The sequence below is a fragment of the Mus caroli genome, unplaced genomic scaffold (genome assembly GCF_978045245.1).
Source record: "Mus caroli unplaced genomic scaffold, Mus_caroli_1 scaffold_2, whole genome shotgun sequence".
In the NCBI taxonomy this organism is placed as follows: Eukaryota; Metazoa; Chordata; class Mammalia; order Rodentia; family Muridae; genus Mus; species Mus caroli.
Genome location: NW_028227257.1, coordinates 120,669,382 through 120,692,166, shown reverse-complemented (window position 1 = coordinate 120,692,166; position 22,785 = coordinate 120,669,382). Strand labels below are relative to the sequence as shown.

At 40.6% G+C, this 22,785-nt stretch overlaps 1 protein-coding gene across 27 annotated transcripts in view; it reads right to left on the bottom strand.

Moving 5' to 3' along the window:
- Positions 1 to 22,785, bottom strand: part of Baz2b (bromodomain adjacent to zinc finger domain 2B) — a 390,581-nt gene that overhangs the window by 103,500 nt on the left and 264,296 nt on the right. For 26 of the 27 annotated variants that reach the window (XM_085834857.1, XM_085834859.1, XM_085834860.1 and 23 more), the window contains one exon: positions 4,210 to 4,356. In XM_085834857.1, the coding sequence (XP_085690983.1) occupies positions 4,210 to 4,354 (145 nt within the window). In that variant the 5' untranslated portion in view covers positions 4,355 to 4,356. Of the gene's footprint in view, positions 1 to 4,209; positions 4,357 to 4,871; positions 4,941 to 22,785 lie in introns of those variants that run through there. The other variant, XM_085834867.1, reaches the window with a different exon arrangement.

Sequence of the window (22,785 nt, the reverse complement as noted above, 5' to 3'; positions counted from 1 at the left end):
AGTAGCCAGATTAGGCTAAGCCAAGAAGTGAGTCAAATCTTAAATATATATGCTTAGCCTTGAATGCAAAGCAGGACTTCCTCAGCAAGACACAGAAGCAACCAGAAGTGAGACCACTAAGATTGACTTCATCCAAGCTGGACGTTTTATTATCAAAAGATAATGTATAAGGAACAAAACCACGTACATATCAGACGGTGAAGAGGTGTCTCCACACGTGTAATTTAAAGGCATTTCATATCTAAAATAATGCACAAATACTCAAGGAAAAAAATTGACTCATTAGAAATACGATCCAAAGCCCTACGCAGGCATTAAAAAAAGAAACCGAGAAGCTAAAAGTCTTACAAAAAACTGAAAAAGCACCTCAATTAAGCATTGATTCACTGACCAAAAAATACCTCCAGCTCTGACGATCCCAGGTGCTGGACATGAGGACTGTAAAACACAGCTGTCAGGAAAAGTGATCCTACAGGCGTTAGAACATGCTTAAATGTATCTGTTTCTATACATAGTGATGTCCTTAACAGCATTATTTATAATGCTCAAAACTGGAAATATTGACATTTTCTACCAATAACAACACAGAATATAAATATATAGACCACTGGCGAATAATAAACATAAAGATAACCTAGTCCTGTATCCTTACAAATACATCTCCTCTTCACACCTCTCATTACATCGCCTTTCAGTAAACACGCCGGGTCATGTTAGGGCTTCTCTTTCTCTATATGCCTCCACATGGTCTTTCTATCTCAGATGAATCTGTTACCCACTGTCTCTGGAGCCTTGTTTCCTGCCACACTTCCAGTCCTCCTCAACCTGGGCCCACATCATTTTACATGTGAATAAATGTATCTATCTACAAATGTTAATATAAATGTAAGACCCTCTTCACCTCTGGTTGCATTCTTCATACAAACTGTCACACCCTGCCAGAAGTGTCACCTGAGATTACTGTCGCTATACCAAACCATTCTAATTGGATAAAGGATAAGAAAAAATAATGGTTACAATTTACCAGGCATCAACTGTAGGTCAGTCATTACTTCATTTATCATAATACTTAAACCAGCTGCTACTCCTTGTCCTTACAAATGAAACAAGTGAACCTTACGAAAAGTAATTCACAAAGCTAAAAAGTGGACAAGCCAAGGTTTAATCTCCCAGTCTTTGACTGCAAAGTCCTTGCCTTTAATCATTTCATTATTCTGCATAAACTCTTGTGCATGCATATTAGGTTCTAAGTATTCTGTCATGGCCTGCTCCTAGCATGGCCTCCTTCTTGTCCTCTATAAAGCCATAGCACATATGCCCATGCCAGCTTTCCTTCCTTTCTTCCTAATAGAAGGCCCATAATATGGTCTGTTAAAACCCACACTTCCTGTCCTTCCTTGAAGCCAAGGCTATCACTCACACAATTCTGGAGAGATGAAGTGAAAATCTCTAGGTGGGGCTTCTGGGAAAAGCATTCACTCTCTTGGCCTGCAACCCTGACTTACCTCACTCCCCTGGCCTCGGCTGAAGAGCTGTTCTGTCTAGAGAGGACATTCCTCATGAAGCTGTGAGGTACATATGTGAGAATAGCAGCCTCACACTTCCCGAGGCAGATTTAATCAGGAGCCTCAGGATCTGAGGTTACTCCCACTGCCTATCTATGTGTGATGTGTTTCCCATGCTTTGCCGTCATAGTTAAACATTCCTACCTAACCTACGTGTGTGTGTGTGTGTATGTGTGTGTGTGTAACACAACACTGAGAACTAATCAACCTAACAATTTCCTCATATGCACCATCTTGGCTCACACTTGTAGGGACTGAGATAATGATGTAAATATTCATTTAAAGAAAAGCATGCCTAGTATATCCTTAACCACAAAAGTCTTAGTTTATCAGCTTTACAGATTCGGCTTATTGATTTTAGCATTTGTTTGAAGGGATTGACCTGAAAAATGTACAAAAAGAAAAAGCAGTAGACTATAGTACAGATTGACTATGATTTAAATTACTTAATGTTCTATCTCTGTATTAGGTCAAACAGTCAAAATTCTCAAACAAATGTACTCTGTAAGGTTGGTGTGCGCAATTATATTAAATGTCATTCTCTCAACTTTTCCTTGGAGTCAGTATGTAGGTAGGTACCTGAGTGTCTGTGGGCTTGGTTATGGTGTGCAGCAGCTGCTGTTCTACACAAAGGCTCTAATGGCATGGATCTGCCTTGCTCAGGGCAGAGCAAAGGTTGTTCAGGATTGTTCTGTTCCTGGCAAACAAATGTCTTTATAAGCACTGGAGTGAGTGAGTGAGTGAGTGAGTGGGTGAGTGAGTGAGTGAGTGGGTGGGTGAGTGCGTGAGTGGGTGGGTACTCCTCTTGGCTTGCCTCTTACTCACTGCAGTCTTTGCTCCATATTCATGGCTTGCTAGATGTGATGGCTCATACCAGGAAACCCAGCACTTAGACCAAGGGCAAAGAGGCTCGGCTGTATCTGCAACACCAGGCTAACATCATTAGACACTGTTTAAGCAAAGCTGTCTTCCTTCAGTGAAGAGCTTTTTATTTTTTTAGAGCCTCTCTTTTAATACATTAGTTAATTGATTTTATTTAACATACCCAATTATTTCGGTGAGCACTGTCTAAATTATTTTTTAGGAAAAGATGGAGTTTTGGAGGGGTTTTTTGTTTGTTTAGTTCTTTGTTTTGGTTTTTCAAAACAGGATTTCTCTGTGTGTGGCCTTCCCTGTTCTGGAACTCACTCTGTAGACCATGCTGGCCTTGAACTCAAGTGGTTTATGTAGAAGAAAAAAAAAGTTCCTTCATGAGAAGAAATAATATTATAAAATTGTATTTTATAATACAATTGTAATATTATTCATAAAACCAATAAAACCCACATATGTCAATAGTCCTAACTGTTCTCATGGCAATGATACTTTTTGTCCCAATTATGGCAATCAAAGTGAAGGTTCCCCTGGTTTTAAACACCTCAAAATGTTATCGATCCAAGTCCCAGGAAGGCAAGGCCTTGGCTCTCTTGACCTGAGCTACTTTTCAGGACTGGACTTAAAATGAACAAGTTTAGGTGATTTAGAAAAAACAGAACAAAGCCCCCTGCATATCCTTAAAGAGGACACCTATCCGACTCACGATAAAAGCGGTGTTCTCAAGCAAGGTGCTCTTGACTGTCTCACAACCCTGCTCCACATCATCGAGCCACAGAGCTGATGTGGACAGAGGGAAGCCATGCTAGCCTGCTCCTGTCGTTTACTGTGCCTCTGATCCAGGATCTCACCTGCTCTGTTGGGATTCATCATAGCAACAGCCTCAGCTATGAGTGAGTGTAACTTCAGAGCTAGGGAAGGGATCGATTCAACAGAAAATAGCTATTTGCTTAGTGTCTGAAAGCAAACTCAATGTATATCCTTTAGTGCATAAAGGAATTTGTATAAGCACCACCAGTGACTAAGATGACAAAGAAATAAACTTTAGGATAACGTTTGAAACAGCAGGATGCTATCAAAGAACCCATGAAAGAATTCTTGAGGTTTTCTATTTTAAAGATGAAAGTTCTGTTTTTATTGTTCTCTATAGATCAAAAACATGAGATCAAACTGTTCTAAGATCCAGGGTGAAACTCGTTGTCACTCACACCATGACTTTAAATAAAAAGAATGATCAGATTAACACATGGGCCAATGCAGCAAATCAAGTAAGAAGACAAGAAAGCAGATTAGACTGAATTATATAGAACGGGATCTTCTAAAGCATCTTTGGGTTGGAAGACAACACACAGCCAGCCTGTCTACACCTGTGTATACCTGGACTTTGCCAAGTACAGTTGAACCAAAGGCTTCACCACTTATATATAGCCCTCAGCCCACACCGCTTCACTTTAAATAGGAAGTACAGTGTTACAAATGTTAAAAGCAAAGACTTTATCACCAGCACCAAGGGCTTCCCTTTTCCATGGCCCTGGGACTCTTAATCATGAAACTAAGACTAAACTCTCAGGGAAGAGTTACGGATGTGGAGAACAGGAGTAATCAGGACTCTGCCAGAGGAAAATCTAAATGAAGCAGAAAGAGCACACATTCACCCCAGCAATTATCCAACATGTCAGAAGGACAATATGCTACTTAGAGCCCAGTGTTATATGTACATACAAAATCCTGAAAGAACAGGTCTCTAAAGGCAAGCTTAAAGGATACTAACCACATGGGCTGGCTGTAGAACTAAGTGAAGCAGCTCCCGTGGAAAGGCTGCTCTTTGAAACTGCTGAAGCCACGGAAGGAGCAGAAGATGATGTTGGTGTAGTGGAGGAGGCTGGTGAGGATGGCAACAGTTCTCCAGACTCCATATCTATGACAGAAGAAAAAGATTGGATTAGGCCTAATTACTCAAAAGAATTAGACAGGTTTATACATTTTACCTATTTTTAAAAAGTCTAATATTGGGCTGGAGAGATGGCTTAGCAGTTAAGAGCACTGACTGCTCTTCCAGAGGTCCTGAGTTCAAATCCCAGCAACCACATGGTGGCTCACAACCATCCTAACAAGATCTGACATCCTCTTCTGGAGTGTCTGAAGACAGCTACAGTGTTCTTACATAAAATAAATCTTAAAAAAAGTCTAATATCAATTAGAAATAAAAGGTGAAACATGAACAAAATACTCCTAAGGCTTGAAATACTCCTGTCCAAACTCTCAGACTTAAGTCCTCAGTGTGAGAGGAGGAGGTGGGGTCTAGAAGACTCTAAGTCTTTGATGCCTTTCTCATAGAACAGGGCAGGAATGAGCAAATAATCTTATTCTTATAAAAATACATCTCCCCCTTTTTTTGGTGTAGCAGGTAGCCATCCAGGGAGGCCAACTCACGTGGTTAGCTGCTCAGATTTTCTATTTCTTGGACTTCAGAACTCTCAGCTTTATAAATCATTCAGTCCTAGGTGTTGCAGCAACAGAACGCAAACTAAGACGACCATTTAGGAACCAGGTTTAATTTTGTTTTTGAGACAGGGCTGTGCTCAAGCTGGTTTTAAACTCCCCTCCCACCCCAGTCTCATAGCTGGGGCTACAGGCATGCATGTGTCCCTGCAACTCAGCTTGGAGCAAACTGAATTCTAGGGGCACCACATCCATTAATCAATCTCATTTTGTGCATCTATAAAATGGCCTAGATTCATGCAAGTGTGTGAGGTCATCAACTTGGGAAAAATTGATACTCTCACTCTTCTCAAGGTTCTTAGGCCCTGTTCTGTATTACTGTGAAGCCGTTGTTAGCAACCTGTGACCCTCTTTTAGTGTGTGTGTGGGGACTGCGTATCAGATATCCTGCAGCTCAGATATTTACATTATAACTCATAACAGTAGCAAAATTACAGTTATAAAGTAGCAGTGCAATATCCTCGTGGTGGTGGTGGGGTCACCATAGCATGGGCACTGTATGGGTCACAAGGTCAGAAAAGGTGAGAACCACCATGGCAAGGGAAGAAGGCAGTACAGGCTGAGCATGGGTGTACACGCTTATAAACTCAAATGCTGAGATGGGGTCTCGCTAGTTAAAGGCAAACCTGAGCAACACTGGGAAATCCCCTGTAATGAGGAAGGAGGAAGGACAGTAGGGGAAGAAAATAGGAGGGAGGCTGAGAGGGCAAGAAAAGAAAGAAGACATCAATATAAACAAACGGTGTCTTCATCTTCTCACTCTGGACAGAAGCATCTTATGTCTGGATGACTCAGAAACTTCCAGGAATGGGGTGGGGGAGAGGAAGGGAGGGAGGGAGGGAGGGAGGTGGGGGGGGAGAGAGAGAGAGAGAGAGAGAGAGAGAGAGAGAGAGAGACCCCTCTTTAGAGTTTTATTAGAGCCAAGTTTCCACTATGGTTTCAATAGCCTTAGTATGAACTGTTTATAATGACCAAATCACTTCTTAGCATCCTTATTAATGCAATTCGCTGCTGTAGATTAAATCTAACATAGATTACAATTTCACTGAAATGGTGATATTCAAGCAAGAGGACCTAACAGACCATGGTCACTTTAATATCCCAACTAAGCACAGAAATCACAAAGTTTATGAATTAAGCAAAAAGAAGAAAAGATAGTGCTCATCTATTAGTGAATTTACGACTCATCACATGTAAGCTCTCACCAATAATAATCTTGTTACAAAATAAGTATCTGCATTATATGCTATTGGCAATTCAGACAGAATAGATTTTCTTGAAGAAGTTGTTCAATCACATCCTGAGATTTAGAGTGCTTAAGTACAAGGTTAATGCTGAAGCATCAAGTGAGTTCAAGCACACACATATTTTCTTGATAAAGGAATCACAAGAGAACGGGAATCTTGTGGCTCTCTTAAGCATTTTGAGTGAGACCACTTCAAAAAGCTTCCTATACAATTCAGTAGCTACTCTTAAAATCCCAGTACTGCCGCCAATCACCTCCTTAGATGCAACTACTATGGTATGTATCTCACGTTATTATAGAATCTTGGTCTTTATCAGTATTTGTCTAGGAAAAAGACAGAGGTCCTACTGATGGCTAAATCGACCAATGTTTAAAGGCTGGTTAGGGTCAGATACAGAAAAAATGCCCTTTAAGGTGTATGGCCAAGACCTATGGCTAACACCTTCTTCAGAAATTATTTTTTCATCAATTCTAATTTTTAAAAATAATTTATTTTTATTTTACGTTTTGCCTCGATGTGTGTCTATATGAGGGTGACAGATCTTAAGTAACATAAAGATGCTGAGATCAAAGAAGCAAATGGAAATGGGTAGTGAGGGTCTAACACTCTCGCTGTTAGCAGGGATCTAGGTTTCTGGCTTTTGTTTTGTTTGTTTTGGTTTTTACTAAAGTCTCACAGCAGAGACCGGCTGACCTTGAACTCCTGGCAATCTTCTTGCCTCAGCCTTCTAAGAGCTGAGGCTATGAGTGTGAACCATCACATCCAGACTAGCTTGTCTTAATAAGCAAAAATTTGTTTCTATAATTACCAGTGAATATAGGTGGTGGTAAAAAGAAACCAAAGGGATATCTAGAGTGCACATTAGTATTCACAGGCTCCGCATATATCTGTGTCATGTTCTTCCATTGCTTAGCCAAACAGATGTTGGCTGTGTTAGCCCCATGGGGTAGCCACCAAGCTTCTTTCCATGGCTGCTCTAACTACAGAGGAGCCTGCTGTATTTTTCTGTAATCCCTTCACTTTCCCTTCCAAGTAAACAGCTCATAGCTATCTTTGTATATGGACTTTTATTGTAAAACTTTTTAAATACGTTATAATACAAAAACAGATGATAAAATAGTCTGCTGTCGTAAGTATTCGACGAAGATAGAGTAGTTACAAATCGGTAAAATTAACTCATCAAGTAATTGAAGAAAAACTTGTTAGGACAAAAAACATTTAGATGTGTAGGAATGACCTACTTTCAGATTCTACCAGGGGCAGAGCTCCCATCTGACTCTGCTCCTGTAACCGCCCACCTTCCATTCTGACTTTGCTTTAAGAACATCCTTTTTGTTGGGATTCAAACCATCACCAACATTTCTATCTGCCTTTATAATCACAAAGTTAAGATGAGTGAATGCACTATGAGAACACCATTTCCCTCCCTAGCATTTTCCTGGGGTAAACTATAAAATACATGTAAGTGCATCTTTTGAGGTTATCAATAAGATTATACAGTTCTAGCCAGGTAGTGGTAGCACATGACTTTAAGCCCAGCACTCTGAAACAGGTCACCCTGCTCTACAGAGCAAGTTCTAGGACAGCCAGGGCTCCAAGAAAAACCTTGTTCCAAAAACCAAAAAAGAAAAAAAAATTACATAGTTTCTAAGGTATGACTTAAGACTTCGTTATTTAGAGAGTTGACCAGCTGCCAGGATTAGTGGTGCGTTTTATAGTCTCATCTATCAAGAAGGCTGTGCCCAGAAGGTGAAGACCCAGACGTTCAAATCCAGCCTAGACTACATTCCCAGATGGAGGGATAGATGGGGGGAGGGAGGAGAGGAGGGAGGAAAGGGAGGGGAGGGAGGGAGAGGAGGAGGGAAGGAGGGAGGGAGAGAATAAATTAGGGTAAAAATTACTACAACTAGAAACTTAACATAATATTATAGTACAAAATTGGGGGCTGAAGAGATGACTTTGTAGTTCAGTGCACTTTCCACTCTTCTGGGGGACCTAAGCCTGGCTCCCAGCACTCACACCAGGTGGGTTTTCTTCAAAGAAGTAACTCTAAACAACTACAATAATACAATGATTCAAGCTCATTTTACAAGCCTAAGCCAATGCAGTAAATGGAAAAATTATACTGGATCTATTTGGTCAAAGTACCTCTAAGAATTTAATATTATACAATTTTTCCTAATTGTGTAAAACTGAAATAAGTGGCATGCAGCTGTCATTTGTCACAGTGTTCATGCTAGAAAAGATAAACTCACTTCTGTGTTCTAAAGTGACCTTAATTTGTAACAATCCTGAGGACGTACTATCATCAGGATTGTGAAAAAACCAAAAAGGCCACAAAAATCTTCTTTGCACATGACTTTCTGTACAAAGAAGAAACCAACGATCAGATCTGTTGCTCACACGCATGCATATCAAATATTCTTTTGTGTAACCACAGGAGTTCGGAACACTGACACCTGGTAGGCATAGCCTCATCAGGTGCAATAGGGAAGGGAGACATGTTGATTAAAAGAATCAACATAGCAGCTAACTTCCTTGTTTCATATGCACCAATATTGTACTATTAAAAATATACCAGTTTAGGCTGGGCGTAGTGGCACACGCCTTTAATCCCAGCCCTTGGGAGGCAGAGGCAGGTGGATTTCTGAGCTTGCGGCCAGCCTGGTCTACAGAGTGAGTTCCAGGACAGCCAGGGCTATACAGTACCAGTTTTTTTTTTGTTTTTTTTAAAGTACTGGTTTGATCTGGAGTATTCCTCAGAGGTGGGGTGCTCCCCTACCACATGGGAGATCCTGGGGTTCATCTCCTCACTGGGTGTATGAGGAGCTAACAAGTTATTGCAAAAATATCTACAAATGTAGGTTTGGAAGCAAACAGTGCCAATGGGTCCCCGGCTCCTGTGGGCAGTGCCGGTTAAACGTCCATCTGTAAAGGAACAGGCTTTAGTTGTGTTCCCGGGAAGTATTACTAACAGTGGAAACTCTGCTAACACTCCAAAAGTTCTCTGTGGGAAGCCAAAGTACCAAAACAGAATCAGTGAGTCCTTCCATTTTCTGGGGTTCTTACTTGTTTGCTTCTTTCATTTTCAAGACACAGTTTCTCTGTGTAGGCCTAGTTGTCTTGGAACTCTCTCTGTAGACCAGGCTGGCCTTACATTCAGAGATCTACCTGCCCCTGCCCCTGCCCCTGCCTCCAGTGTACCAAGATTAAAGGTATGCACCACCACCACTTGGCTCCTTCCTTTTTAAATATAATGCCAATTAGGAAGAGGATCAAGGGACAGTCACTGCCTGTCTCTTACCTTAGTGGATCCACTAACCACACAGTGGTATAAGTTTATTATTTTCTAGAAGTTGTAAAGATGGTCCCATTCAAGGATTCTATAGCCAACAAGTGTAGCTCAGCAGGTAAAGGCATTTGTCACACAATCCCTAGAACTCACACAAGGAGGAAGAGAAATGACTCCAGAACACTGTCCTTTGACCTCTGTGCTGTGCTGTGGTGCATAAACACACAATAATAACAAATTTTAAAAATCATTTAGTTGATCAAAAAGTTGAATATATAAAGCTCCAAGATATCAGGTAGCAGACAGAAATAATGGCCAAACAGCAAACAAAAATGTTTCTACTAAAAGACTGTGGGAAGTATGTGGCATCAAGATCTTACCAGACAGGAAACACCATTACTTTGTGGGTATAATATATACATGGGCAAATAATTTTATTAAGAAACATTTATCAGCTGGGCAGGTGGTGCACGCCTTTAATTCCAGCACTGGGGAAGCATAGTCAGGCAGATCTGAGTTTGAGGCCACCCTGGTCTACAGAGTGAGTTCATGGGACAGCAAAAAAAAAAAAAAAAAAAAGAAAAAAAAATCAAAACAAAAGAAACAAAGAAAGGAAGAGAGAGAGAGAGAGAGAGAGAGAGAGAGAGAAAGAGAGAGATATGGAGGGAGGGAGGAAAAAAGAAAGAAGGAGCCGGTGGTGTCGCATGCCTTTAATCCCAGCACTTGGAAGGGAGAGGCAGGTGGATTTCTGAGTTCGAGGCCAGCCTGGTCTACAAAGTGAGTTCCAGGACAGCCAGGGCTATACAGAGAAACCCTGTCTCGAAAAACAAAACAAAAAAAAAAAAAGAAAGAAAGAAAAAGAAAAAGAAAGAAGGAAAATCTTACTATTTTTCAAAATGTTATTTCAAGCAACTAGACAGTCTGCTATGATTTCAAATACAAATATACAAAAGTATTTCACTATTTCCTTGTCAGTTCGCACTGAGCTACAACCATGAGCAGCTAGCTGGCTGCCTGTTTACATCCTGAAAAGAAGTCAGATGATGAGGCTCTGTGCTCAGTCTGATCTACTACTCAGTTTTGGATTCCCAAGATTGCTTCTGTGCCGGAACTGAAGTTAACTGCAAGTCCCAGTAAGTTTTCCACACTTGGTAGTTAAAAGACAACCCTCTCCTAACCAATAAAACTCCTAAGCCACCAGTGTGGCCTGTACCTGCTATCCCAGCAATTCAGAGGCTCAGGAAGACTGTCCCAAATCTGAGTCTATCTTGAGCTGCAGAGAGAATTCCAGGTCAGCTTGGACTTTAGAGTAAGGCTCTGTGTGTGTGTGTGTGTGTGTGTGTGTGTGTTTTCACACACGTGTGTATGTTATATGCATGTGTTGGATAGGTGTCTTCACAAGTGTACTTGAGCACAAGAATGTCAAATGTCACCTTAGTAACCTCATCTGAGATAGGGTCCCTCTCTGAATCTGGAGCTCTCTGCAGTAACAGACACATGCTGCTAGGACCAGCATTTAAGTGGATACTGGCATCCAAGCTCAGGCCCTCACACATGCAAGGCAATCACTCTGCCAAGGGAGCTTTCTCCATGGCCCAAATCACACCGTGCTAAATTACAGGTTTCTGATAAATCTTTTAAAAATTTACTTAAGAGATCTCAAGAGACCTGAAAATGAGAAAATAATCCAAAAGCAAATCACTGGCTTTTATATTTATTACTCAATAAATAATCTATTCAGGGGTATCTTTTTCTATCCAAAAGATTAAGCACTCCTTTGAAAGAAAATATTTGTAGGGAAGAAGTTATCCTAGACAAATAGATATATGAGAATAATAACAAAGGATTAGAACATGTCTGTAGATCAACTAAACCACAGGTCTAATCAATCTATGGGTTTAAGCTCAGAGATTTCTAACAAAGATACAAAGATTTGAAAGATAAAGACAGACAATGTCTGATTAACTAATCCAAACATGAGACACTCCAAAGAACAAACAAAAGACCAAAGCTTTGTTCAACTAAGAAAGACAACTCAAATTTTAGTAGAAATTGTGATGGCTGTTCTAGAAAACAGCAGCAAGCTATGTATTCAACAAATAAGCCATGTATCTAAGAGAAGTTGTTTAACCCTATATAAAATATGGACGCAGTTTAAGAGATGAACTAAGATAAATATTCCATTCCTCTCAGTGGGATCAGGTAGTAATTGGAAAAAATACATCCTTTCTAAATAACAAATGGTTAGAAACAATGAAGAACACATTTAAAACTTTGCCTTTGTTCTGGTCACCCTCATATCAGGTTTGTCTTTAGACTCTGACACTGTCCCTGCTCAGGCCTTCAAGGGTATTTATACTAGAAATGCACTTCCAGAAATGGATATAAATGAGTTCATTAGCATGTTACACCTGCAAAACAGTAAACAATGTGTCCATCAATACGAACTATTCAAGTTCGAACTGACTATACCTTTTTTTAAAGGAAGAGGTGGATCTGTGTTAGCTAACATGTTAAGTGAAAAAGACAGGGTTAGTCAGCACAGTCTCCTCTGTGCTCAGGATAAGGGGATGGAGGTAATGTCTAATGTGTGCATGTTGGCAGAATGTTTGTAGACAAAACTAAGAAAATGCCAACTGTAGGAAAAGGGCTAGAGACTTGGTGTCCAAGCTTTCACTGTACATATTTTTTTATGCCATTTTAATGTTTTGCCATGTTCATGCCATGTTCATTGATGGCAGTTAAATCCATGGGAGAAGCAGTCTAGTACACTGGGGGATCACAGTAAGTAGTGAAATGAAAATTAAGCAAAATCTGATCAAACGAACCTGTGGCTCTGCCAAAAAGAGTCCATAAGTCAACCAAGAGGAAAAAGACCCCTTGGTACAAGATGGCACAAATCTGAAAGGGGGGGGTGCGGCGGCAGTAGGGGGGTGAGTACAAATCAGTTTATGTAATGATTCTTCAATCATGAAGCTGACCCCACACAGGAGTCAGGACTTGATGCTCCGTGTAGAGGGATGGCACAGACATGTCCATCCTCTGACCTATCAGATCTATTTTATTTCTATTATGAATTTGAAATTTATCCACGTTTCTCCATCACCACAGCTACCACACTGCTCTGCCACGTCACTAAGACTGAAGATCTAACAATCTCTCTTTTACTAATGGTGACTGCTTCCACATAGCCACAAAGTAGCTGTGACAGACTATAGATCTATAAAACTTAGAACCTTTCTGACCCTGATGAGACTCCTAGCTGTTTACAAGTGTACTTGCATCTTCCTTATTAAAAACCCATTCTTCCTATAGGAACCATTGTTGAATATATATATATATATATATATATATATATATATATATATATTCCACAATTAAACAATGACAGTTAGCACCTTAACTCCTAGAATAACACTACAGTTACATTATATCACTAACATATGGTCCACGAAACCCTCCATTTGTATCCATAGCACTATAGACAGACACACAGACAGGCCTGTGCACTATAGACAGACAGGCAGACAGACAGACAGGGCTTATTATTAACACAGCAGCCTGGCAGCCAAGCAAGCCTTGGGGTAGCACATAAGAGAGCTGCAAACACACTTGCCATGGTAAACACCATGACCCCTGTCTTCGGCAATCTTACCAAGAAGCTTTAAAAACAACTCAGTGAAAATTTGTTTTACTTTATTTTGCAGTTTGGAGCATATAACCCAGGGAGGGCCTGATGCACAGTAGACCAGCACCCTACCCTCATTTCTAGTCCTAAAATGAAAACCATGTGGGTCTACTGTTTACTCTTTAAATTTTCCGATATACATCTTTTTATTAATTTGAAAATAATTAAAATGAACTCTCTGTTTTTAGGTGAGAGTTTGTTGAAGTAAATAAAAAGAATAATTATATAAAGCTTAAGACACAACAATTCAACAATGAAATAAGTTGGTATAAACAGAACTAAAAATATGACAAATATTAAGACTAGAAAAATCCTCAAAGAGAAATTTTTAAAAATCACATATGTACATACATTTACAGTGATATGTGTGTGGTGGTAGGTGAACTTAAACATAGCATCACTGTGGCAAACCACTGCCTGGATCAACACTGGTTCAACCTTCCCCCAACACAATCACATTATTTGTTGAATGTTTTTGAACCAGGCACTATGATAAGTAACTTCACTATTTTAATCAAGGCAAATAAACTCCAGGTATTCGTTTTTGTTTTTGGTTTTGTTTTTGGTTTTGTTTTTTTTTTTTTTTTTTTTGGTTTCTCAAGACAGGATTTCTCAGTAGCCCTGGCTGTCCTGGAACTCATTTTGTAGACCAGGCTGTCCTCAAACTCAGAAATCTGCCTACCTCTGCCTCCCAAGTGCTGGGATTAAAGGCGTGCACCACCACACCCGGCTCTCCAGGTATAATTGTTAATTTTTACAATAGTCATAAAAAGGTTAAGTAGCTTGCCATACACAGATAGTCTTAAGTGTTTGTCTATGACAGATGTAGGTCACACTTTAACAGGCCATAGTATCTGAGTTTTGGTCTGGTTTGGACTGCACAGTAAAACTGTGTGTTACCAACGTAAAGGGAGGGGCAGTCATGTAGCTCAGGGTGCTGATCTGCCTGCAGCGTGCAATGTCTACGGCGGTAGTGCCAGCAACTTTTTTTTTTTTTTTACAAGAAACCATTTGATTTCATCTGTAGTAGGACACAGCTAGAATGCCACATTCATTCTAGACATGGTTTTGTTTGTTTGTTTGAAGACTATAAAAAAGGAAGCAGAGCAGGAAGCCAGCTCAATAAAAAAAATAATTGGGGCAAGTGCGGTTCAATCATAGATCATAGCCTAGCAAGTAAGTAACAAGGAAAGTCTAGAGCCATATAAATGTCTCTGATACAGCCTTTTCTCCTAAATTACTTACAATGGTCCATAAAATCTAACCATTAAAAAAAAAGAAGCTGCTAACAGATCATGAAAATATTAGGAAAATTTTAGTGAGTAAAAAACCAATGATTTGATAAAAACTAAAATACTTATGTGCTAATGGTCTTATTTTGATACAGAGTGAAATAGAGAAGGAACATAAATAGCATGAAGAATGATCGCCTTGACAAAATAAATACATTTATTGATGTGATGGTATATAAAAATATTTACAGTCAGGCACTGGTGGTGCACACCTTTTAGTCCCAGCACGTGGGAGGCAGAAGCAGGAGGATCTCAGAGTTCGAGGCCAGCCTGTCTCAGAGTTAGTTCCAGGACAGCCAGGGCTACATAGAAAAATCATATATATATATATATATATATATATATATATATATATATATGTGTGTGTGTGTGTGTGTGTGTGTGTGATAATATATTAAGAAAATAAGAACTGACTGAAAATACTTAAGTTGAGGAGAGTTCTCGAAAATGGTCACAGTGGCTTCTCAGAGCAATGAGATTTTGTGCATCCCATTTCTTCGTATATTCTTACGCTGTAGGTCTGTCTACTCCAGTTTTATATTAAAAATATTGCTTGTATATTACAGGCGATAACTTTCTATATCTTAAGGGAGAAATGTAATGTTTTTATTTGATTGTTTTTTAATGTAGCACAGGAAAATGTGATGATGACCAGATAAAATGTGTTCTTAAAGGGACTTTAACAGGACACAACCACACGTCCAACAGTGCCTCCTGGTTGGCCAGTGGGTAGCACTTGGTGGGGGCAGTTGCTCAGAATAGTGCAAAACACATAAATGATCATCAGCTCTAGAGCTTTCTTCTCAATCCCCATTAACAAAGAGAATCACAAAATGACAAGGACATTTAACAATTTCCCACTAAAGGACCAGATGTATTTTGAAAAGCAGCTCATTCATGTTGTTGGCCGGCACTATCATTGTTTAATAATCAACAGCAGAGTGCCGAGACAATTTCCTCCCGGCTTTCGTCTAAACTTTCCTCTAGTAATGAATGGATGTCTTGGCCTACCACAGCATCTGTTTGTTTGTTTGTTTGTTTGTTTTTCTGGGCAGGGTTTTTCTGCATAACCCTGGCTATCCTGTAATCCCAGTGCCTCCTCTGGGATTAAAGGCTCAGACCACCACCGCAAGGCCCTACCATACATTCATAATTCTTGGTTCTTACATAAGTTATCCAGAACAAATTAAAAATGGCATAGGTAAGAGACACAAACACATATGTGTACACATGGAACTTGTGCACGCATAGACACAGAGAGAGAGAGAGAGAGAGAGAGAGAGAGAGAGAGAGAGAGAGAGAGAGAGAGACTCACTGAGTTATTCAATAGCATTAAGAAACTTGAAGAGACATCAGTAAAAAATGAGAATACACATTTATCAGCAAAGACTTGAGGACATATGGGTGAATAGCAGGTTCCAACATTCTCAGTAATCGTTTTGGACGGAGAGGATGGAGGACACAGAGCTGATATCTTAAGGTATAGACAGAATGGCTGCAGAATTTACATTTTCGGTTAAACACATAAACCTGATGATACAAGAAGCTGAGAAACTTGAGACTGAATAAATTCAAAGAAAAGCTGAACTCCAGACAGAAATAAATTTTCAATGAAATGTACACCTTTCACCAAGTGGAGTCAAGCTTCACCATTCAGGAAAAGCTAGTACTTTGGGGAGAGAACCAGAGGAAGAATCTGTTTTGTTTTGCTTTGCTTTTTCCTAGACAGTAAGGGAAGTGCTCCAATGAAACGACTCTTCTCTCCTTGCTTTGCTTTAGGGTAGAGGATGATTCTTAACTTTTTCCCAAGTTCCATAAATACTAGGGATTAATACGGAGCAAAAACCCTTTTCCTTAGTTCTTTTTGTGAATATTACACATTTACTTATAGCTAAGCTCCATAGCTGAAAAAAGTGAATCAAAACAGATAAAACTTTAAAATGAGACCTATAAGGTCATCAAATCTCTCCCTTGTCACACTTTCTAGTTTAAGCCTTAGGGTAAGCAGATTATTTCCCAGAAAAGTTTATACCACAGTAGTCGAAAAATAGCAGCAGAATCCATTCACACACTAAAGTTTACTAATGTGGATGCGTCTAATCTAAGCACAACCACATCTTACCAAAAGAATCAAATTCTCTCCATCTACTGCAACCATCTGGTGCTGTCAGTATCATGTTACTCTCTCCAGTATTGTTCATGCCTGACTGGTCATCTCACACCCCTCTTCCCCTCATGTTTGGTACAGACTCGTTGTGATGGTGCAACCTTACTCCTCCCCATAGTCACAAAAGAACCACAAGCGTCTTGGGCTGGGGCTCTTGTGCTGACCTTGGCAAAACTGCCATGCTTTTCCTTTCCACACTGCAGGGCACTGAGCCCAGGGCCATGTGCACGCTGAACTCACTAAGTTATGCCCTCAGCTTCTCAAAACTGCGTATTCTCCAAGCATACTACCACCACAGCTGGAGTCACCTACCAGCTCATTCACTCAATTCCCAAAACCTTACCTTAACTCCTATTGCATTGGTCTGCGTTCCCTCCCCCTGCCTTACAACCACATGTCAGATTTTTCCCTGTCCCTCAAAACTCAGTGTTTATCTGACTACCCAAGAGGAAGGTCACTGTGCCCACGTCCTCGGGACAGTGACAACAGAAAACAGGAAGAAGTCAGAGTTCCCCAACCGTCACTGCACTGGGCATGTTTTATCTGGCTACAATCATGACCTTGGATAAATATGCCTAACATCTGGACCCTTATATGAGTAGAGCTGGGTTTGTAATATGTCTTAGGTTGCTATTCCTATAGAACATCATGACTAAGCCTAACTCGGGGAGTAAAGGGTTTATTTTGCCTTACAAATCTAGATCACAGTCTATCATTGAGGGGAGTCAGAACAGGAACTCAAGGCAGGAACTGAAGCAGAGGCCATGGAGGACTGCTGTCTTCTAGCGTTCACCCCCTGTACTGCTCAGCCTGCTTCTTAGACCACACAAGACCACCTGACCAGGGGTAGCACAGCCCCAAGTGGAATGGGTCCACACACATCAACCATTAATCAAACAAAACAAAACAAGAAACAAAGGGGCAGAACTCGCCCCACAAGGCACTCTAGTAGGCACATTCTCAACTGAAGGCCAATCTGTCCGAGGCAACTGTCCTCCAACTGAGGCTCCCTCCTTGCAGATGTCTCTAGTTTATGTCAAGGTGACACAAAAAGTAGCCGGTACATGTCTTATATTCTTGGGAACATCTTAGGTGTGTGTACTCTCATTTATGCATCTTAAACTAATATTGTACTTGAGTAGAAAAGAGGAAATGAGCTATTTTCTGTTTCTTGACTACAAGCACACTGCTCCAAGCTCCTCCCCCTAGATCCCCCCATACCATGTACCCTCCTTTCTCTTTTTCTAAGATTTATTTATTGTATTTATATGAGTACACTGTAGCTGTTTTCAGACACACCAGAAGAGGGCATCAGATCCTATTACAGATGGTTGGGGGCCACCATGTGGTTGCTGGGAATTGAACTCAGGACCTCTGGAAGAGCAGTCTGTGCTCTTAACTGGTGAGCCATTTCTCCAGCCCCTCTTTTCTCTCTTAAGTGACTCTACGTCAAGGTAATTTATTATAGCAAACAAACAAACAAACAAACAAACAAACAAAAAACAAGTAGCTAAGATATACTGTAACATCTTCTGCTGTTGTTATTATCAAGATGTAAAATCCTGACTGGAGAACCGGTATTCTCTCAAGTCTATGTTAGAATGGCCACACATTGTACAAGGAAAATGAGTAAATAAAAGTAACTATAGCATTTTTTTAAAACACCACACCAACACTTTCAGTTCAAACTCATAATACAAACTTTTATTTTTATAACTACAGTCCTTATTTTTAATTTGCCAAAAATCTCAGTTCACACAAACACACACACACACCAGTTCTTGATACTTTTAGAAGTCAATCCATTACCACCTGTTAATCTTACAATCAGCAACCAACAGCTTCAGAATAAGTACAGCTACATTAACATAGTAAACACAATGCTTTCGACCCTCAGAATATATATATGTGTGTGTGTATGTGTGTATATATATATGTATGTGTGTGTGTGTGTGTGTGTATATATACATATATATATATATATGTGTGTATTAATGAATGTGAGTACACTGTTGGTCCCTTCAGACACACCGGAAGAGGGCATTGGGTCCCATTACAGATGGTTATAAAACACCATGTGAAGCCGGGCGGTGGTGGCGCACGCCTTTAATCCCAGCACTTGGGAGGCAGAGGCAGGTGGATTTCTGAGTTCGAGGCCAGCCTTGTCTACAGAGTGAGTTCCAGGACAGCCAAGGCTACACAGAGAAACCCTGTCTCAAAACAAAACAAAAACAAAAAACACCATGTGGTTGCTGGGAATTGAACTCAGGACCTCTGGAAGAGCAGTCAGCGCTCTTAACTGCTGAGCCATCTCTCCAGCCCAGAATATATTCTTTTAGGATTTAAGAAAAAAAATTACACTATAACATCCAGAATTAGTTGAAATAATCCTCTCTGTGGCTATACCTTTAACTCTACTTAAAAGCACGTCCCTTTGTTATAATTAACTGCAATATTTAAGGATGGAACTCAACAGGACAGCAAATATTTTTAATAACACAAATCAGTGTGCCCAAAATAACACATAATGGTGGAGGTGTGGCTTGGCTGGTAGAATACTTACCTTGTATACACTGAGTTCTGGATTGGATCTGGTCAAGATATAAACCAGGTGTGGCGGCTGATAACCTCAACACTTTCGAGATAGAGGCAGGAGGATCACAGTTCCAGAGTCACTTTCAAAATACAGCTCAAAGTCAGGCTGGGCTACACCACACTCCGCCCTCTCAGGTAACAAAAGACCATCAATGTTTACAGCTAGATGTGGTGGCTCCTACACATGAGCTCAACACTTGGGAGGCTAAGGCTGAAAACTGCCATAAATTTGAGGCCTGCCTGGGCTACAGAGACCATACCTCAAGCAACAAAACACATAAAAACAGAGCAAAAAATAATATATAAATATGCTTTATCCAGTAGGGCTTTTATTAATCGCATGCATAAATTGAACTGGAGATTAAAACTGAGTAATTTTAAGCCACGTCACTAATACTCCAAGTGTTTAATAACTGTAACAACATCCTTGTCGAAAATACGATTGAGCAGCAGCACCCTGACCTCAATGGCTGACATCGTGCATGGGAAAATCTGTTCCGCATTAGGAGGCTTAAGGTTGTCAGAGGGTGGACTGGCAGCTTTGGGGAAGGGACTGCCTTAGTCAAGTTTTCCTGTGAACTGATGCAAGTTCACGCGAAGCAGCAGTTCCTCCATGACAGAGCTGCAGCCTGACCATGCTGCATGCCTTCTGCGATGTGTGTATCTGACTATCATCAAGGAACTCCATTAAGTGAAATTTAGCTGACTTATAAAATGTCCATTTAAACTAGCTACTCAAAAGTTAATACCAAGTGATCCCAATTATGTATTTCATCATTTCTCACACATTTTCATCAAAACAGCCCTAGTTTAAAAAAAAAAAAATCACAAAAGTTCTGTGCTTTTGCAACACTGTTTAAATCCAGGTATCACTGGCATAGGGTCCACAAATAAACACATGCTGCTCTCTATTTCCCAAATTCACAGTCCCACTGTGATTGGAGAATAAACAGCAGGCAGAGAATGGCAAGGGAGAGCAGCAACAGCAACAGCTGAAGACCTGCCTGTTCACTGTGCTGAGGACGCCAATGGCTGCACAGCCCAGTCTCTCAACAGGAGATATTACGTCAGAATTCCAGAAGAACATCTTTTTTAATTTATTTATTTATTTATTTATTTATTTATTTATTTATTGGAGATTATAGTATAACTACTTTTCCTTCCTCTTCTATTCCTTTCCATACCTCCCATGTATTACCGCCTTTGGTCTCTTTGAAATTCATGACTTTTTAATTGTTGTTACATATACGTGTGTGTATTCCTAAAATAGAAATATAATCTGCTCATCCATACCTGTATGTATGAAAATATTTCCCACTGGTCAAAGCAAAAATGTAGAAAACACTGGCTACTAATTCAAACAATGGCTACCAAGCCTAGACTTCAAGGCTTAGAAACATATTTATTGAATAGTCATAGGTATAATACTGGGTTAAAAATTGTGGGTCATATTCCTTAGAAGATCCCTGATAGAGATCATGAAATCTATATAATAGGACCTCTTCTTTAAGCACCAAAATATTCTGGGTCACTGCAAATATAATCTAATGCATTGGAAAATATTGATCTATCTAGTTCCCAATAATTTGTGATTTTTACAGGAAAGAAAATCTTTTAACTTTCATATAATCAATAATGATAAAACTTTTCATAAAACCAGTTTACAACTTCCATACACCTCTATTCAGAAAGTAGGGGAAAAAATCACACATTATACTGTTGAAAACACAGGGACTGGCATATAACTCAGTTTAATGTGTAAAAGACCCTAGCTTTGATTCCAAAGTCATTAGACCCTACCCTAATGAAAAAAAAAAAAAAAACTTAAGAAGGCACGACTCACAGAAATAATGGCTGTAGAAATTTACCACGTTACTTGTCTCTGAAAGATGGTATAACCTAATTAAGTTCTGTCTCATCCCACAACCAAGGCTGTGAACCAGAGAACAAGTTAAACAAGAGTGCTGTGCCGCACTGCTCTTCGGCTGTATCACCTACCAAAAGCAACTTGGCGAGGAAAGGGCCCACTGCGGTTTACAGATTACAGTCCATTGTCAGGGGACCCAAGGCAGGAACCTGGAAGCGGGATCCATGCAGAAAGCCTGCTTACTGGCTTACCCAGCTTCCTTCCTATCCAACTTCCTTGTATGTAAGGTGGTTCAGGCCTACCTGCCTAGGGACGGCACTGTCTACAGTGGGCCGGGACCTCCCACACCAATTAGTAATCAAGAAAATGCCCTACTCCCCCAGGGCAATTTCTTAACTGAGGCTCCCTCTCCCCAGATGTCTTTAGTTTTGTATCAAGCTGACCGAAGCTGACCAGCACAGATGGGCTGGACAGGGGCTAACCCCAGGTCCTCTTCCTCAGACGTATCCTTTTGAGATTTTTCTATTCTCTGAGACTTTGAGTACATACTGTCTTTTTGCTTGTTTTCCCATGAGCTACTTTCCTTGCCACCTAAAGAGGCTAGCAGAGTATTTCTTAACAAGTACCATGCCACCCTTGCCTTCTCACTGGTGCTCCGGCTCATTTCATATCTGAGACGCTTCCCTTCCATAGCCCAAACACTGAGCGCCATCATACGGACCCACCAGCTGTTTGTTTTTTTAATTTAGTCCTATAATATTTTTGCTTGCTGCTTCTTAATAAGCTGAGCATACCCTGTGCCACTGCTGACATCATCTATGATGTCATAGGATGGCAGCCATCCACACTGCGGCCCATACACTGCAGTATTGAGGGCCACCTCAACAGTTCCAGATGTTCTCAGGCTAAAGGTCGGTACACATTTGCTAGGCAGTGTGGACAATCTCATCAAAGGTAACGTTCCCACTGTGTTTAATGCTCTCCTGCTTCTTTGTCTCTTGGTGGCTCCTGCAGGGCTGTGATGGTCAGGCATCTGGGTCTGTCTGTTCCAGATGGTCAGTTTCATCCTAGTCTTCAGACCTTTTCCGTTACTAGTGCCTTGGTGATGCTATCACCAACTTTCTCGTCAACAGACCCAGGAGGGGTCTGGAGAGCCAAGGGATCTGTGGTGCACACGGCCCCTCCAGTGCACCTGAGGTCCACAGTGTGGCACGATGGAGGCAACTGGTATCAACTGGATGAAACAGATCCAGGACAACTGAAGAAAGCTAGCTGCACAGTAGCCTCCTCTGTATTTTATCCCTACAGCTGTATGTGACTAATTCCAGGTCACAACTCCCCAGCTTCTAATTACAATGAGCTTGAGTGTCTGGCTCCCCACGAAGCTGCTGGTCACTCTGACTTTTTACTGCCCTCTCTTTCCCAGATTCCTTGTGTTATACAGCATGCAGCAATGGCAGCTGAGCCTTAGTTTCTAAATCAATAAAATGGAGTTAATTATACTTGAAAGAGCTTCATAAGAAAGGGAGGGCCTAGCATACTTCCAGCTAGACGTTTTAGTAGAAAACTGCTTTGATTTGCCAAAGGAAGAACAGAAAAGCTCAATAAGTCAACGTCATGTGTTCCTAAGTTCAATGTGACCAAAGGTGAGTGACATGCCCTGAGGATTTACAACAGCAAGCACCCTTCTTGCAGGT